Source organism: Heterodontus francisci, chromosome 38 (assembly GCF_036365525.1).
Source record: "Heterodontus francisci isolate sHetFra1 chromosome 38, sHetFra1.hap1, whole genome shotgun sequence".
Taxonomy (NCBI): Eukaryota; Metazoa; Chordata; class Chondrichthyes; order Heterodontiformes; family Heterodontidae; genus Heterodontus; species Heterodontus francisci.
In genome coordinates this window covers 11,715,530-11,735,256 of record NC_090408.1, presented here as the reverse complement: position 1 = coordinate 11,735,256, position 19,727 = coordinate 11,715,530, and the positions used below count along the sequence as shown (strand labels likewise).

At 45.7% G+C, this 19,727-nt stretch overlaps 1 protein-coding gene across 1 annotated transcript in view; it reads left to right on the top strand.

Annotated features, from left to right (window-relative positions):
• Positions 1-19,727, top strand: part of LOC137352303 (transmembrane channel-like protein 3) — a 256,257-nt gene that overhangs the window by 225,274 nt on the left and 11,256 nt on the right. Inside the window, exons 17-21 of the mRNA XM_068017590.1 lie at positions 6,578-6,688; positions 6,834-6,959; positions 9,615-9,693; positions 9,802-9,844; positions 19,251-19,488. Of these exons, the coding sequence (XP_067873691.1) occupies positions 6,578-6,688; positions 6,834-6,959; positions 9,615-9,693; positions 9,802-9,844; positions 19,251-19,488 (597 nt within the window). The remainder of the gene's footprint in view (positions 1-6,577; positions 6,689-6,833; positions 6,960-9,614; positions 9,694-9,801; positions 9,845-19,250; positions 19,489-19,727) is intronic.

Here is a 19,727-nt window from a genome sequence, read left to right as displayed (position 1 = left end):
GCTGATAGTAAGGGATGGGATCAGTACATTAGTAAGGGAGGATCTCAGATCAGAAGAACAAAATGTGGAATCTGTTTGGGTGGAGCTAAGAAACAGCAAGAGGCAGCAAACCTTGGTAGGAGTTGCTTATAGGCCACCAAACAGTAGTGGTAGTGTGGGGCATGGTATTAATCAGGAGATTAGAGAAGCATGTTGCATCGGTAATACAGTAATCATGGGTGATTTCAATCTGCATATAGACTGGGTAAACCTAATGAGTACTAATGCTGTGGAGGAAGAGTTTCTGGAGTGTGTAGGGGTGGTTTTCTAGAGCAGTATGCTGAGGAACCAACTAGAGAACAGGCTATTTTAGATCTAATATTATGTAATGAGAAAGGGCTAATTAATAATCTTGTTTTAAAAGAACCTTTAGGGATGAGTGACCATAATATGATAGAATAGTACATTATGTTTGAAAGTGAAGTAGTTTAATCTGAAGCCAGGGTGTTAAATTCAAACAAAGGAAATTATGAAGATATGAGGGGCAAATTGGTTGAGGTGGATTGGAAAAATACATCAAAAAGGTATGATAGTACATAGGCAATGGATAGTCTTTAAAGAAATATTACATAGTTTACAGCAACTATACATTCCTTCAAGACACAACAACCCCAAAAGTGAAAGGCAGTCAATCGTGGATAACAAAGGAAGTTAAGAATTGTATAAGATTAAAGAAAAGGCCTAAAAAGTTGCCAGAAATAGTAGTAAACCTGAGGATTGGGAGGATTTTATAACACAGCAAAGGAGGACAAAGAAACTGACAAAGAAAGGAAGAATATCACCAGGGAGCATAATTTTAAGGTGATTGGAGGAAGGTTTCGGGGAGATGTTAGAGGTAGGTTCTTTACACAGAGAGTGGTGGGTGCGTGGAATGCGCTGCCAGCGGTGGTAGTAGAAGCAGATACATTAGGGACATTTAAGCGACTCTTGGATAGGTACATGGATGATAGTAGAATGAAGGGTAGGTAGGTAGTTTGATCTTAGAGTAGGTTAAAGGTTCGGCACAACATAGTGGGCCGAAGGGCCTGTACTGTGCTGTACTGTTCTATGTTCTATGAATGTAAGCTAGCAAAAAAAAAATTAAAATGGACTGTAAAAGCTTCTATAGGTACGTAAAAAGGAAACATTCTGCCAGGACTAATGTGGGTGCATTACAGGCAGAGCCAAGAGAATTTATAATGGGGAATAAAGAAATGGCAGAGAAGCTAAATGATTACTTTGTGTCTGTCTTCATTGAGAAAGATCCAAGAAATCTCCCAGAATTAGAGATCCAAGGGATTAGGGGGAATGAGGAATTGAAGGAAATTAGTATCAGTAAGAAGGTTGTATTGGAGAAATTATTGGGGCTGAAGGTTGATAAGTCCCCACGACTTAATAGTCCACATCCCAGAGTGTTGAAAGAGGTAGCTGTGGAGATAGTGGATGCATTGGTGATCATCTTCCAAAATTCTATAGATTCTAGAGTGGTTCCTGCAGATTGGAAGGTAGCAAATGACACCGCACTATTTAAGGGAGGGAGGGAGAGAGAAAACAGGGAATTACAGGCCTGTTAGCCTTGCATCAGTAAGAGGGAAACTGTGAGAATCTATTTTAAAAGATGTGATAAATGGACACTTGGATAGTAATGATCTGATTGGGCACAGTCAAACATGAATTTATGAATGGGAAATCTTGTTCGATGAACCTGTTGGAGTTTTTTGAGGATGTTACTACCATTGATAAAGGGGAGTTGGTGGATGTGGTATACTTGGATTTTCAGAAGGCTTTTGATAAAGTCCCCCACAGGAGGTTGGTTAGCAAAATTAAAGCACATGGAATAAGAAATAATATACTGGCATGGGTTAAGGATTGGTTGACAGGCAAAAAGCAGAGAGTAGGAATAAATGGGTCATTCTCACATTGGCAGGTTGTGACTAGTGGGGTACTACAAGGTTCAGTGCTTGGGCCCCAGCTGTTCACAATATATATCAATGATTTGGATGTGGGGACCAAATGTAGTATTTCCAAGTTCGTGGATGACACAAAACTAGGTGGGAATGTGTGTTGTGAAGAAGGTGCAAAGCAGCTTCAAGGGGATTTGTGCAGACTTAGTGAGTGGGCAAGAATGTGGCAAAGAACAAAGAACAAAGAAAATTACAGCACAGGAACAGGCCCTTCGGCCCTCCAAGCCTGCGTCAATCCAGATCCTCTATCTAAACATGTCGCCTATTTTCTAAGGGTCTGTATCTCTTTGCTTCCTGCCCATTCATGTATCTGTCTAGATACATCTTAAAAGACGCTATCGTGCCCGCGTCTACCACCTCCGCTGGCAACGTGTTCCAGGCACCCACCACCCTCTGCGTAAAGAACCTTCCACGCATATCCCCCCTAAACTTTACCCCTCTCACTTTGAACTCGTGACCCCTAGTAATTGAATCCCCCACTCTGGGAAAAAGCTTCTTGCTATCCACCCTGTCTATACCTCTCATGATTTTGTACACCTCAATCAGGCCCCCCCTCAACCTCCATCTTTCTAATGAAAATAATCCTAATCTACTCTCCTCATAGCTAGCGTCCTCCATACCAGGCAACATCCTGGTGAACCTCCTCTGCACACTCTCCAAAGCATCTACATCCTTTTGGTAATGTGGCGACCAGAACTGCATGCAGTATTCCAAATGTGGCCGAACCAAAGTCTTATACAACTGATGGAATATAATGTGGGAAAATCTGAAGTTATCCACTTTGGTAAGAGGAATAGATGTGCAGAGTGTTTCTTAAATGGTAAGAGATTAGAAAGTGTAGATGCACAAAAGGGACTGGGTGTCCTTGGCAATACATCACTGAAAGCTAACATGCAGGTGCAGCAAGCAATAACGAAGGCCATTGTTAGCCTTTACCGCAAGAGGATTTGAGTACAGGAGTAGTGAAGTCTTGCTTCAATTGTATAGAACCTTGGTTAGACTGCACTTGGAGTACTGTGTGCAGTTTTGGACTCCTTACTTTAGGAAGGATATTATTGCCATAGAGGGAGTGCAACGAAGGTTCACCAGACTTGTTCCCAGGTTGACGGGACTGTCCCTATGAAGAGAGATTGGGGAAACTGGGCTTGTATTCTCTAGAATTTTGAAGAATGATAAGTGATCTCATTGAAACCTTCAAAATACTTAAAGGGAGTGATAGGGTAGATGCAGCTCAGATGTTTCCCTTGGTTGGGGAGTCAAGAACCAATTTCAAAATACGGGGGAAGCCACTTAGGACAGAGATGAGGAGAAATTTCTTTATTCAGAAGATTGTGAATCTCTGGAATTCTCTACCCCAGAGGGCTGTGGAAGCTCAGTCATTGAGTATGATTAAAGCAGAGACTGACAGATTTTTAAATACCTTTGACATAAAGGGATATGGGGATAGTGTGTGAAAAAGACATTGAAGTGGGTGATGATATTGAATGGTGGGGTGGGCTCGATGGACTGAATGGCCTGCTCCTGTTGCTATGTTCATATTTAAGGGGCTAGTTGTATTCGTGCCTCGTCTATCCAAATCCAATGCAAAGCAAATATTAATCTAGCTCATCTTTTGAGAGAATTAATCAACAGAGCATCAGTTGCTTTTGGTAAGAGTTTATTCCACTTGCCTACTATAGGGTGGGTAACCAGAGGAAATAGATTTAAGGTAATTGGTTTGGCAAAAGAACCAAGGAAGAGATTAGGAGAAATTATTGTGAATTGTTAAAATCTGGAATGCACTACCTGAAAGGATGGTGGAAGCAGATTCAACAACAACTTATAACAGGGAATTGAATATGTGGTTGAAAAGAAATAAAATGCAGGCTGTGGAGAAACAGGAGGGGCATGGGACTACTTGGATAGCTGTTTCAAAGAGCCGGCACAGTCACGATGGGCTGAATGGCCTCCTTCCGTGTTGTAAGATTCTATTCTGTACAGAAAGGGGTATAATTTATTTGAATCTCTTACCTCAGCTGAAGATTGTTAATGTTAAATCTGTGACTTCCACCTCTGTGCTAACATAGGCTGCATCCATCCACAATCAGATTGGTATCATTTACCCACAGAGATTACCAGGACAAAGCCTGTGATGATTCATGGCTGTCAGGGTGGATTAAATAAATGAGTACTGAGTGTTCTGACTGTTGTGTAGCTTACAGAGAGTGAGTCATGAGGATGAATTTATCGAGACTACACTTCCAGTTTACAGCCTCAGCGATGTGCCGCAGAGATTGGGTGCGGAGGTGGAAGATTTTGGTTCTGATGAAAGATTATGAACCTGAAACGTGGATGTTTTTCTCTCTCCACAAACGTTGCCAGAGCTGCTGAGCATCTGCAGCACCTTCTGTTTTTATTTCAGATTTCCAGCATCCTCAGTATTTTGCTTTCATATTTATGAAGATTTTAGTTGCCTGAAAATCAGGAGTGATGTGAACCAAAGGCATTGATTTTCTCACCCAATCCTTCAACTAATGCTGCTATTGGATTACACTCCACACTGGGACTGGAGTCACAGAATCACAGAATAATACAGTGCAGAAGAGGCCCTTTGGCCCATCGAGTCTGCACCGATGCATTAAAGACACCTGACCTGTCTACCTAATCCCATTTGCCACCACATGGCCCATAGCCTTGAATGTTATGGTGTGCCAAGTGCTCATCCATGTACTTTTTAAAGGATGTGAGGCAACCTGCCTCTACCACCCTCCCAGGCAGTGCATTCCAGACCGTCACCACCCCCTGGGTAAAAAAGTTCTTCCTCAAATCCCCCTTAAACCTCCTGCCCCTCACCTTAAACTTGTGTCCCCTCATAATTGACCCTTCAACTAAGGGGAACAGCTGCTCCCTATCCACCCTGTCCATGCCCCTCATAATCGTGTGCACCTCGATCAGGTCACCCCTCAGTCTTCTCTGCTCCAGCGAAAACAACCCTAGCCTATCCAACCTCTCTTCATAGCTTAAATGTTCCATCCCAGGCACCATCCTGGTGAATCACCTCTGCACCCCCTCCAGTGCAATCACATTCTTCCTATAATGTTGCAACCAGAATTGCACACAGTACTCCAGCTGTGGCCTTACCAAAGTTCTATACAACTCCAACATGACCTCCCTGCTTTTGTAATCTATGCCTCGATTGATAAAGGCAAGTGTCCCATATGCCTTTTTCACCACCCTATTAACCTGCCCTTCTGCCTTCAGAGATCTATGGACAAACATGCCAAGGTCCCTTTGTTCCTCGGAACTTCCCAGTGTCAGGCCATTCATTGAATACTTCCATGTCACATTACTCCTTCCAAAGTGTATCACCTCACACTTTTCAGCGTTAAATTCCATCTGCCACTTTTCTGCCCATTTGACCATCCCGTCTATATCTTCCTGTAACCCAAGACACTCAACCTCACTGTTAACCAGTCAGCCAATCTTTGTGTCATCCACGAACTTACTGATCCTATCCCCCCCCCCCCCCCCCACATAGTCATCTATGTCGTTTATATAAATGACAAACAATAGGGCACCCAGCACAGATCCCTGTGGTACGCCACTGGACACTGGCTTCCAGTCACTAAAACAGCCGTCTGTCATCACTCTCTGTCTCCTACAGCTAAGCCAATTTTGAATCCACCTTATCAAGTTACCCTGTATCCCATGTGTATTTGCTTTCTTGATAAGTCTCCATGTGGGACCTTGTCAAAGGCTTTGCTGAAATCCATGTAAACTACATCAACTGCACTACCCTCATCTACACACCTGGTCACATGCTCAAAAAATGCAATCAAATTTGTTAGGCATGACCTCCCTCTGACAAAGCCATGCTGACTATTCCTAATCAAATTTTGCCTCTCCAAGTGGAGGTAGATTCTCTCCTTCAGAATTTTCTCCAATAGTTTCCCTACCACTGATTTGAGACTCACTAGTCTGTAGTTCCCTGGCTTATCTCTACAACCTTTCTTAAATAGTGGGACCACATTAGCTATTCTCCAGTCCTCTGGCACCTCCCCAGTGGCCAGAGAGGAATTAAAAATTTGGGTCAGAGCCTCTGCAATCTCCATCCTCGCCTCCCACAGCATCCTGGGACACAAATCATCCGGACCTGGAGATTTGTCCACTTTTAAGCCTTCCAAAACCTCCAATACCTTGTCACTCCCTATGACAATTTGCTCAAGAACCTCCCAGTCTCTCTCTCTGAGTTCCATATCTACATCCTCATTCTCTTGGGTGAAGACAGATGCGAAGAATTCGTTCAACACCCTACCAATGTCCTCCGGCTCCACCCACAGATTTCCCCCTTGGTCCCTAATGGGTCCTACTCTTTTCCTGGTTATCCTCTTCCCATTGATATACTTATAGAATATCTTGGGATTTTCCCTACTTTTACCAGCCAGAGCTTTCTCATATCCCCTCTTTGCTCTCCTAATCGCTTCTTTAAGCTCCATCCTACACTTTCTGTACTCCACTAATGCTTCCATTGATTTGCTGCACGATATCACCCCATTCTTCAGTTCGTGATGATAAACAGCAGATGTTTTGATAGTATTATGTTTTTTTCCTCCCAGGTCAAACAATTTCTATCTAGCCATGACCCTGTTCATGCTCTTCTTGTGTATGTTACCAACTGTCTTCGCTATAGCAAGATATAGGCCATCTCCAAGTTGTGGACCATTTAGGTAAAGTTCTTCTGTACAAAGTCATTCAGAAAAAATTCTTACTTGTCAATAATAGATCAGAACTCCTGTTTATTGAAGTACAGTAGTATTTAATAATATATCATCACAGTAATGTTAATCCAGATTTTGGTCTTTTTTTAAACAGTGGTCAAGATAAAATTTATGACATTGTGTCTGAGACGATAGTCAATGATTTCCCCGTCTGGTTCAACACTGTGATGAGTTATGTCACCAGCCCCGTGGTAGCTCTTCCTGCCCTGCTCCTACTCTTGTAAGTACAAACACAGCTGAGTGTGTCACCTCCAACCTACTGTATTTATGGCTCCATTGAAGCCATAAATTTCACTGTCTTTGTTGTCCAATCTGCACAAGTACAGCAGGAGTGAATTTATATTAAAAAGCCATTGGGAGGGATTAGCGGAATTAACCTAGGTTTGGAGCACCCTTTGTAACTTAATACTTGCTATTTCTACTCGTTGATACTTCACGATTAGACAGAAAGACAGAATTGCATTTTTATTGTACCTTTCATGTTCTCATTACATCCCAAAATGCTTTGCCAATCAAATACTTCAGAAGTGTAGTCACAATTGTAATAGAGAAAATGCAGCAGCCAATTTGTGCACAGCAAGCTCCCACAAACACCAATGAAATAAATTACCAGATTATTTGTTTTAGTGATGGGTGAGCGATGAATATTGGTCACGACATCAGTTTAAACTCTCCTGCCCTACTACAGAATCATGGAATCTTTACGTATTATGATTTACATCTACCTGAGAGAGCAGATTGGGCCTCGGTTTAAAGTCTTGTCTGAAAGAAGCCACCTCCAACGGTGCAGCACTCCCTCAGCACTGCACTGGAGTGTCAGTCTAGATTGTGGTTCAAGTTTGAACTTGAGAATGCTACTAACTTTTTAAATGCATTTCTGTGACGATTTTAGTTCAAGGTGAATTTCAAATACAACTGGTACCAGTTTGCGGTGTCTGGTTGACATTTTGCAGTCGTGTCCGTAAGTTTCCTCGGAACTGCTCCCACTCCAACACTGTCACTTCATTGGAAATGCAATGGAAATCCTGATTGCACACGGAAGCTTGGTTTCCACCACTTATACAATGAAGTAACAGCAGTGAAGCAGGAGCAGTTCCAATGAAATTCCTGGCCAATGTGTAAAAAGGGTGATTTTCTCAAGACATGCTGGCAGGGGGCTATTGTGTTTTCCTCCGCATGTATTGGCAAAGGACAGGCACAGTGTCTATAATTCTCCATTAATTATAGATTCTCCATCTCCATCAGCAGTGTCAGCTGTGGCTCAGTGGTAGCACTCTCAGCTCTGAGTCAGAAGGCTGTAGCTTCCAGAGATTTGAATTCAAAATCCAGGTTAACACTCCAGTGTAGTTCTGAAGGAGTGCTTGCACTGTCAGAAGTGCTGCCTTTCATATGAAACGTTAAACTGAAACCCTCTCTGCTCTCTCAGGTTAATGTAAAAGATCGCATAGCATTATGAACAGGAGCATTCTCCCTTTACTAACACCACTAAAAAGTAGATTATCTGGTCAATATCACATTTCTGTTTGTGGGAGGTTACTCTAACCAAACTAGCTGCTGCATTTCCTACATTACAACAATGACTACCCTTCAAAAGTATTTCTTTGGGATGTTCTAAGGTTGTGAAAGGCACTATGTAAATACAAGTCTGTCTGTTTTCTTACTTCTCTATTAAAATTGTTTGGTGGAAGATCTTGGGAGGTGCGATTGCAGTTACCTGATAGACATTGCCGATACTCCTCGTGACGAAGGGACAAAGGCACTGCCGATACTCCCTGTGACCAGGGCGATGCCAATACTCCCCGTGACCAAGGCACTGCCAGTACTGCCCGTGGCCAAAGCACTGCCAATACTCCCCGTGACCAAGGCACTACCAATACTCCCTGTGACCAAGGTGCTGCCAATACTCCCCGTGACCAAGGTACTGCCAATACTCCCATGACCAAGTTGTTACCAATACTCCCTGTGACCAAGGTGCTGCCAATACTCCCCGTGACCAAGGCACTGTCGAAACTCCCCGTGACCAAGGCACTGCCAATACTCCCCGTGATCAAAGCACTGCCAATACTCCCGTGACCAAGGTGCAGCCAATACTCCCCGTGTCCAAGGTGCTGCCAATACTCCCCATGACCAAGGCACTGCCAATACTCCCCGTGACCAAGGCACTGTCGATACTCCCTGCGACCAAGGCACTGCCAATACTCACATGACCAAGGCACTGCCAATACTCCCCGTGACCAAGGCACTGCCAATACTCCCCATGACCAAGGCGCTGCCGATACTCCCCGTGACCAAGGTGCTGCCAATACTCCCCGTGACCAAGGTGCTGCCAATACTTCCCATGACCAAGGCACTTCCGATACTCCCCATGACAAGGGACCAAGGCATTGCCGATACTCCCCGTGACCAAGGCGCTGTCGATGCTCCCCGTGGCCGGCACTGCTGCTACTCCCCGTGACCAAGGCACTGCCAATACTCCCCGTGACCAAGGCACTGCCGATATTCCCCGTGACCAAGGCACTTCCAATACTCTCCATGACAAGGGACCAAGGCACTGCTGATACTCCCCGTGACCGAGACGCTGCCGATACTCCCCGTGACCAAGGCACTGGCAATACTCCCTGTGGCCAAGGCGCTGCTCATACTACCTGTAATGAAGGGACCATGGTGCTGCCAGTACTCCACATGATCATTTCACTGCCAATTCTTCCTGTGACCAAGGCTTGGTAAAACACATGAGGGAATGTTGCACTGTTAGAGGTCCATTAACACAGTTAATCCTTATATGTTACACTGATGTAAATTCATTCACTTTGGGACATAGCAAGGCATTATGTATGTATTCCTGGTAATAATGGGCTCCTTTTTCTCCTTCTAGTATGCTGATATATTATCTCCAGTCAATTGCACGCTCGCTCAAGTTCACCAATAATCAGCTCAGGATGCAGCTCCAAGTTGTACGTATATGATATTTGATCTTTTGAAACCTTTGGGATTCTCTCGCACATGTCAATCTCATTAAAACAGAGAAGTAATGTAAATGTTTGTGTCCTTTCTGCCTGCAGGAAAGAACAGAGGATAAAAAGAAAGTATTCCAGATGGCAGTTGGTAGGACAGTTTCTTGTTTCGTATCTAACAAATCCCTCATTATATTACTTCATGCAATACATTAAACTGAGGAGAAATTACATTACATAAGGTCAAAAGAACTATGAGCAGGAGTAAGCAATTCAGCCCCTCGAGCCTGCTCCGCCATTCAATACGATCATGGCTGATCTCATCTCGGCCTCAACTCCACTTTCCTGCCCGTTCTCCATAACCCTTCAACCCATTACTAATTAAAAATCTATCTCCTCCTTAAATTTACTCAATGTCCCGGCATCCACCGCACTCTGGGGTAGTGAGTTCCACAGACTCACGACCCTTTGAGAGAAGTAATTTCTCCTCATCTCTGTTTTAAATCTGCTACCACTTATCCTAAAACTATGACCTCTCATTCTAGATTTCCCCACAGGAGGAAACTTCCTCTCTGCATCTACTTTGTCAATCCCTTTAATCATCTTATATACCTCAATTAGATCTCCTCTCATTCTTCTAAACTCTATAAAGACCTAAACTGCTCAATCTCTCTTCATAAGACAAACCCCTCATCCCTGGAATCATAGGAGAAGTGCTATTTATATTTTATGTCAGTATTGATGTACAAACTCTCAGGAAGTCACTATGCACTTGAAGACTCTCTAATTGAGAGAGAATGCGGTAGGTATCTCCCTGCTTGTTCAGAGAAATTACGGAAAAGACTGGGACCAATGTTAATATGAATGTGTAAGGGGTGATTGCACAATCCTGTGCTCCCAACTGAGAGCCTTACTCGTAGGGAGCACAGTTTGGAGAATCAGAGTATCTCTGAACCATGCTTGTTACTCGGAGTCTAGGATCTTCTCTGGAGCTGCCCAATCAAAAAAGGAATGAAATGAGTTATTTCATCCCCATCCCTTGATAATGTGCTGACACAGACTGGGGTACAAGCATCTCTCCGACACTTCATCCTACATCTGTTAGCCTGGACTCTGAACCCCCAGTTTGGCGATATAAAAACAGAAAGTGCTGATGAAAGGTCACAGACCTGAAACGTTAACTCTGCTTCTCTCTCCACAGATGCAGCCTGACCTGCTGAGTATTTCCAGCACGTTCTGTTTTTATTTCAGATTTCCAGCATCTGCAGTATTTTGCTTTTATTTCCCCCCATTTGGTGAGACGCCCTTCCTGCAAAAGCTTTTCTACCTGCGCTGTTGATACGCCCAGCCTTGATTTTGCATTTCTGTTGCACCTCTCAGGACCTCAGGACATCCCAAAGCACTTTACAGTCAATGAAATACTTGTGAAGTGTAATGTATTACATTACTTTATAATTTAGAAAACACGGCAGCTGATTTGCAAACAAATATTGGTTGGGCGATACATATTGGCCAGAACACTGGGGAAAACTCCCCTGCTCTTCTTTGAATAGTGCTGTGGAATCTTTCACATTCAGCTGAGAGGGCAGATGGGGCCTCATTTTAACATCACATCCCAAAAAGCACCTCTAACAGTGCAACATTCCCTCAGTACTGCACTGGAGAGTCAGTCTCCTTACCTAAGAAAGGACATTCTTGCCCTAGAGGGAGTGCACTAGACTGGTTCTTGGGATGAGGGGGTGGTTCCATGAGGAGAGGTTGAGTACACTAGGCCTATATTCCCTGAAGTTTAGAAGAATGAGGGGTGATTTAATTGAAACGTATAAATTTCTTAAGGGGCTTGACAGGATAGATGCTGAGAAAATGTTTCTCCTGGCTGGGGAATCTGGAACACAGGTTCACAACCTCAGAATAAGGGATCAGCCATTTAGGACTGAGATGAGGAAAAGTTTCTTCACCCTAAAGGTTGTGAAGCTTTGGAATTCTCTACCCCAGAGAGCTTTGGATGCTCAGTCAGTGAGTATATTCAGGACAGAAATTGATAAACTTTAGGGTACGAAGGGATATGTTGATAGTGCGGAAAGGTGAAGTTGAGTTAGATTAGCCATGATCTTGTTGAATGGTGGAGCAGGCTCAAAAAGCCAAATGGCCTACTTCAGCTCTTCTTATTTTCAGTCTAGATTATGTGCTCAAGGATCAGGAGTGGGACTTGAATCCATAACCTTCTAACTCAGAGGCAAAGTGTATCACTAAGCTACAAATAACACTTGGCAGATAGCAGAAACTGAACCATAACAAAGGGAGATATTTCACATGCGTTCTTCTTGTAATATAATTCTTATGTCAAAATAAATATTCAAGCTAGTTGGCAATAGATTGGCATCTTTTATTTCAGAGTATTTTTCCCGAAGATATAACATTCGTTATTATGAGGAGACCTTGGAGTGTAATTTTTACAATGAGCTTACTCGCATCAGGAGACCCTCTAATGCTTGACTAACAATTTACTAACAATAAATTAACAACAATATCAATCACATTTGTTGAAGTCACACCAGGTGACAAACATAAGGGAGGTAATCTGTACTCTAGAAGATCTGGACCACTTAAACAGCTGGACCCAGGCCGGGAGGTAAAGTAATGCAGATAAAAGCACGGGAATGCATAGCAAACCATCTAATGTGTCTGCAGCAATAGGGTGTCCTTTAGCAAACAGCTAGGAGAGGATTCGGATGTGAATATTGATCATTCACTGCAAGTGTCCAATGAATGTGAATTTGTTGTCAACAAAACTAATCAAATGTAAGATATATCTCAAGGGCATTTGCGTGTCAGTTTGAACAAATTTTTCTCGCCTTGAACCGATCACTGGTGAGGCCAAGCTTGAGACCACGTGTACAGTTTTGGACACTCTCACCCATTCCTTTTCAATATTGATGGTATGATTGAGGGGAGGGTGGGATTGGACTTTGAGGAGGATGTTTGAAGATGTTTCTCAGTGGAAAATAGAAAGTTTCTAACTGATATGATTGCTGTTTTTAGGATTTTAAAAGGACTAGATAATGTAGATCATAACAAGGTGACACAACCAGCACTTGAAGGAAGGAAAATTATGCACTAATCTGTGGAAACAATATTTCAGTGAACAGTTGATCTATCTGTGGAACAAGTTCCCTCGGGAAACAGTGGAAGCAGCTAGTATTGTTTCATTCAAATGCAGAAAAATGAGTGTAAACCTGTCTCACTCCAATTTCAGCTCCCCTTTCCATTCACCCAAGTAAAAGACAAGACATTCAAATGCAAATTAGACAGATTTCTTCCTATGAATAGCATTTTGTGTTTCAGTATTTGACTAATTTGAGATATGACACGCGGTGAGTCTGATGTGCTCAGGAGGAGCAGATGACGTTGGACCTATAGTTCCCAAAGCTGTCCTCCACTGGGGTTTTCCTCACCTCATGCCTAGGTCTGTTGTAGACTGGTTACCTGGCAGGGGAGAGACCATGATCAGTGGCCTTTGATCCTGTCCTGGGTACTTTTTGAGCATATGGCTATAACCAATTTTAGAGCTTCGGGACAGGGAGTGCGCAACACCATTCGGGTGGTTGTGAAGGATAAGGAAGGAGGTGCACCGTTTGACCGCACCTTTTTCATCAAGAGAATCCTCATTGATTGCTGTGGATTCCAAGCTACAGACACCTTCTGCCTGCAGGACCTCCCCAGCAGTGGATATTTTGATGTGACGTTTAAGAATGTGGTGGGATGCATCAAGTTCCTGAAGGTGTTCGTGGAGAAGGGAAACCAGGCACCGCTGTCCATCCTCACAGTGGAGCCACTCTTCACGTTGCCATCACAACGTGACTGGGTGGTGACAATTCACCTCTGTAACCCCCATGTTCCTGTCGTGGATGTACTCACCTTCCTAGCCAGGTATGTCGAAGTGGTCGGCAGCAGCACTGATGTCAGGGACCCTTTTGGGATTTGGACAAGTAAGCGGCAGGTCAAGGTGATCTTGAAGGTCGATGCCAACGGAACCATCATCCACCCTCCCTCCAGCTTCGCTATCGGGGGAAGTCGAGGCTTCTTAGTCTATACGGGGCAGCCCAGAGTTTGTCGCACCTGTGGCAAATCTGGTCACGTGGCAGCTAACTGCAGTACAGTCGTCTGCAAGAACTGCAAGAAGGAAGGCCATCAGACCAAGGACTGTAAACAGAGTAAGTGTTGCAACCCGTGTGGTGGGGTAGGCCACCTCTACAAAACCTGCCCCAAACGTTGCCTCAGTTATGCTCAGGCGGCAAGGCCCAAGGAAAGACCAGGAGAAAGAACAACGAACGCGTCTGGTGCTGGGAAGGAGAAAAGCAACCCTCTCCGCAGCAAGGAAAGCCTACCTGAGAAGAAGAAAGGGGAGGCAGCTGAAACCAGTGACCCAACACCTACCCTGTGCCTGGAAACCCCTCCTCCACAGCCAGAGTCAATGGAGGAGGAGGCCGCTGACGGTCAAACAGGTCAGTGGCAAGTGGTACCAAAGAAAACCACAAGTAAAAATCTGCCTGAAGCAGAACAGGTCACCACCCAAACCAGTGGCAAGAGGAGGCTACCGTCTGAGACAGATTACAGCAGCTCCTCTTCACTGGACGAGGAAGTGTCGGAACGACGGCACCTACAAAAGAAGCGGCAGAACTCAAAGGAGCTGGAAGATGAAGCCCCCCAGCCCCCAGGCACTGAAAGCTGTGATGGGCCCAGTGCATCCCAAACCCAAAGCCCCGAACCTAGCGACGTGCCCAGCGCATCCCAGCTCTGGGACACCGAGAGCAACGACACGTCTGGTGCACTCCAGCTCCAGGAAGCCGGGAGCAGTGATGTTCTCGAGGAGGCAACAACAGCAGAGGACAGCCCAATCCTTGTTGTCTACAAGACCCCCTGCCTCCCCCGATGTCACCCCAGCGGAACAAACCCTGCATGAGAAACCAGGAGCGGTTTCTGAGCCCGACAAACGTGAAACAGCTTGTGTACACCATGGGTATGCAGGAACATACCAAAGGACTGGGTCGAGCAAGAACAAATGGTGTGGGAAGCAACAACTAACCTAGAAATGGGTATAAGGATTTCTTCAATTAACGTGCGTAGCATTAAATCCACTACGCAATGTGCTTCAACCTTGGATTACCTCGCCAAGGTCAAAGCCGACCTACTGTTTCTGCAAGAGTGTGGAATACCACACCTCAGCACCTACAGGCAGTGGCTGTGATGGTGGTCCCACGGGCCATCGACCTGGTCAAGGGGTTATGATTCCCGTTCCTCCGTCCTGGCTATTCTGCTGCGGGGAGGTAACTTCACCATCTCTGAGGTTAAGGAGGTGGTGGGCGGTCGCCTCCTCGTAGCTGATGTAATATACAACAATGTTCCGCTCCGGTTGATCAACGTGTACGCCCTGGTTCAATGAAGCGAGCGGCTGACCGTCTTCCAGCAGCTCCCACTGCTGCTGGCGACGTCCAGGCCGGTCATTCGTGGCGGTGACTTCAACTGCATCATTGATGCAGCTGGACGATCCGGCAGTGATGACAACAAACTGGATGCTACGTCTAGATTCCTAATGGAAACAGTAAAAGATGCCAAACTGCACGACGTCTTCAGCAAACCTGCAGACTGAGCGCAGCGTAGATACACCTGGTCAAGATCGGATGGGTCTGCCCATTCCAGGATTGACTTCCTGTTTGTGTCCCGTGCTGTCACGGTCAGATCCACCGACGTCAAGCCAGTGTTCTTCTCCGACCATTGCCTCTTACTGGCCGACTGTCACTTACAGGACGACCAGCGGGTTGGCAGGGGGATGTGGAAGCTCAATGCTACACTGCTAACCCTAGAGAACGTTGAGGAACTCAAAAGGGATTACAAAGGTTGGAGAACCGCGAAACCCCTCTTTGAGTCTCCAGTTCACTGGTGGGAGGCAATCAAGTAGAACATCAGGAGGTTCTTTATATTCAAAGGTGTTCAGAGGGTGAGAGAGAGACAGAGGGAAATATCCCGGCTCCAGAAAAAGAATGCAAAATCTGCTCCGGCTACAGTCAATAGGGGTCGAGGTCAAGGAGGATCTCCATGAGGTGAAGAGCCAGCAGGCCTCGCTCTTTGCCACGGAGGCCTCCGAGATCATCTTCCGGTCCAGAGTCCGCTCCATTGAGCAGGATGAGACGTGCGTGCATTACTTCTTCCAAAAGGTACACAGAGAGAGCTCTGTTATCAGCAGCCTGAAGGAAGAGGATGGCTCGGTAACGTCTTCGCAGTCCGACATACTAAGGATCAGCAAATCCTTTTATGCTGGGCTGTACGACGTGCAGCCCACAGACAGCAGAGCCTCCCAGTCCTTCCTGTCTTCTATCACAGAGGTCTTAGATGACAGTATGAGGGAGAGACTGGACAAGCCGTTAACCCTGGACGAGCTGACAAAGGCCGTCGAGTCCTTTGAGACGAGTAAAACTTCCGGAAGTGATGGCTTACCGGTTGAGTTGTATTCGGCCCTGTGGGACTGGGTCAGCCCGGATCTGCTGGAAGTATACGAGAGTATGCTCCTGGCCGGCAGCATGTCAGAATCCATGAGCAAAGGCATCATCACCCTCATTTACAAGCGAAGGGGGAGAGGGCAGAAATCAGAAATTGGCGGCCCATCTCACTGCTTAAAGCTGACTACAAGATTCTGTCCAAAGTCATAGCCACTCGAGTCAACTCTGCTCTGGAATTAGTGATTCACCCCGATAAGATCTGTACTGTACCCGGCAGGAAGATCTCTGATAGTCTCGCGCTACTCAGGGATACGATCGCCTACGTACGGGACAGGAGGGTGGACACCTGCCTCATCAGCCTGGACCAGGAGAAGGCTTTTGACAGGATATCACACACCTACATGATGGGCGTGCTTTCCAAAATGGGGTTTGGGGAGGGAATCTGCAGTTGGATCCAACTGCTCTACACAAACATCAGTAGCGCAGTCTCAATCAATGGGTGGGAATCGGAAAGACAGGGCTGTCCTCTCTCTCCTGTCTTGTTTGCTGTATTGAACCATAAGCTGAGCATGTGGGAGCAGCGATTTATTGCCATTGTGGGTAAGAACCTGGTCATCAGGTGCGAGGCGCTCACGTTGCTGCTGTCCGTGGCACAGGTCTGGCCCATGCCCCACTCCTGCGCCGTGGCAGTCACCCGAGCCATTTTCCGCTTCATATGGGGATCCAAAATGGAGCGGGTCTGGAGGGTGGGAAAAATGTACCTAACGTTGCCCTCATCCTGATGACCACCTTCGTGTGCGGCTGCATCAAGCTGTGCGTAGACCCCCAGTATGCAAACACCAAGTGTCACTACGTGCTGACTTTCCATCTGTCCCCAGTGTTGTGAAGGATGGGTCTGGTCACATTGCCGCTGAACGCTCCATCCAGTTGGACCGTACCGTACCACCTATCCTTCGTGGAAAAGTTTCTACGGAAAAACACCTTTGACCACCAATCCATCAGGCAGTGGTCTGCAAGGAATGCCCTCAAGGCCCTACGGGAAAAGGAGATGGTGGATCCTGTCGGATGGTTCCCCGAGCAGACTGCCAAAGTCATTTGGCGGAAAGCCTCATCACCAGATCTTTTAAACGAGCACCAAGATATAGCTTGGCTGGTGGTAAGAAGAGCCCTCCCCGTCAGATACCTTCCTGCACGCCCGGAGTCTCACACCCTCTGCAAAATTCCCTCGAGTTGGCTGCGGTGGGGAAGAGACGGTTGTCCACCTCTTTCTGGAATGTGTCTTTGCAAAGCAAGTGTGGGGTATGGGCCAGACCTGTGCCACGTACAGCAGCAACGTGAGCGCCTTGCATCTAATGACCAGGTTCTTACCCACAATGGCAATAAATCGCTGCTCCCACATGCTCAGCTTATGGTGTATCCTGGCTATTCACTCCTTCCAGGTTTTGGTGCACGTCCCGGCCCCTCCGAACCATATCTCCAGCACCTTCAGGTAGTCTGACCTGACGGTGAAGGGAACACAGTGGCGCAGTGGTTAGCACTGCAGCCTCACAGCTCCAGGGACCCGGGTTCAATTCTGGGTACTGCCTGTGCGGAATTTGCAAGTTCTCCCTGTGACTGCGTGGGTTTTCCCCGGGTGCTCCGGTTTCCTCCCACAGCCAAAGACTTGCAGGTGGTAGGTAAATTTGCCATTGTAAATTGCCCCTAGTGTTGGTAGGTGTTAGGGAATATGGGATTACTGTAGGGTTAGTATAAATGGGTGGTTGTTGGTTGGCACAGACTCGGTGGGCTGAAGGGCCTGTTTCAGTGCTGTATCTCTAAATAAAATTTTTTTTTAAATAAAATAAAAGAACAGTACAGCACAGGAACAGGCCATTCAGCCCTCCAAGCCTGCGCCGATCTTGATGCCTGCCTAAACTAACACCTTCTGCACTTCTGGGGCCCATATCCCTCTATTCCCTTCCTATTCATGTATTTGTCAAGATGTCTCTTAAACGTCGCTATCGTATCTGCTTCCACCACCTCCCCTGGCAGCAAGTTCCAGGCACTCACCACCCTCTGTGTAAAAAACTTGCCTCGCACATCCCCTCAAAACTTTGCCCCTCGCACCTTAAACCGATGCAGTTGGTTTTGTCGAGGTTCATCCCAAGCAGCTCTGTAACACAGGAGTTTGTGCTGTATGGGCTGTTCCCAGGGACGCACACCGAGATAAACATCAACTGCTGCTGGAGGACAATCAATTCGGTGAAAGACGCCCTTTGGTCTGCCCGAAATTTGCTTGTCTTCCAGCGCAAAGAGTTGCCCACGATCGAATGTTGCAGACTGGCACATTCCAAGGACCAGGACTATGTGCAGAGGGACGCACTAAAGCTTGGGGCAGCTGCGGCAAAGGCTCAATGGGGAAAGACCACTGTGTAAGGTCCCCCGCACCAAGGTGAACTGAGGGGCTGGATCCATGGAAAACCCCTCGAACTGTAGCCAGAAAATATTTCTTTGCTGTAGAATATACATGGCATGTAAAATGAAATGGAAGGTTTGTGAGGCAGCTCACCCCTGTATTGAAGGAAACTGATCTCCTTTGCACTTTTTGTATTGTTTGACCTGGTGCTTCTTGGAACTGTTTTGTAATGTATTTTTTACAGAATTTTATGAATAAAGTATATTTTGGAAATAAAAAAAATGTACACTGGTTGATGGAGATCAATTGCCACAATTGGTCGATAACTCCATTAATGTTGTATCATGCGACGATTAGAATGGTCGAAGGTGATCTTGGTCTTGTCTTTTACTTGGCTGAATGGAAAGAGGAACTGAAATTGGAGTGAGACATTTATCTGCCTGTCAAATTTTCTGAAGTTTAATTATTAGCTATACACGGATAGAAAATTGTGTGCAGAATGCTTGGCTTTTGGATGCAAGCTTCTGGGGCAGGAAAGTTGCACACCTGACAAACTATTTCATCAAAACATTCCACAGTGTTCTCCTTGTTTTGTCCAGGACAATCATTTTGGACTGAATGAATAACTTACGAAAATTTCATTTGTGAAAGTTATTCTTTTTCAGCGAGAATCCAACATTTGGAGGATGGCGACAAGAAAACTGAAAGTGACGTCACCAGCCATGAGTCCTCGATCCAGTCGTCACCTCGGAGGAACGGAAGTGTCACGAACTTTGACTCTCCAGTCAGCACAAGGAGTCACGTTCAGAGCATTTCACAACAGGTGGCGAATGCTGCCAGCCCACCTCAAAATCCATCTGCAGCCGCTGCACGAAAACACAGGCATGAGCGCGTCTTCCAGAGGTCAGAGACCCTTTGATTCCTCTTTCTCTAAATTAATAATTGGTCAAAATTACCATGCCATGATAAAAAGTTTAGGTTTTGAAATTTTAAGAAGATTCATAATAAAACAGTCATAATTTTTGTTGCAGGTCCTTGAATTATGAGCTAAGAGTGAATTCCACAATCCTGACCTCGCAGTATGGAGCTGCATTCACCAGGAGTGGGGAATGGAGAATCCGGGCTGTTATGTTGTAGCCCTG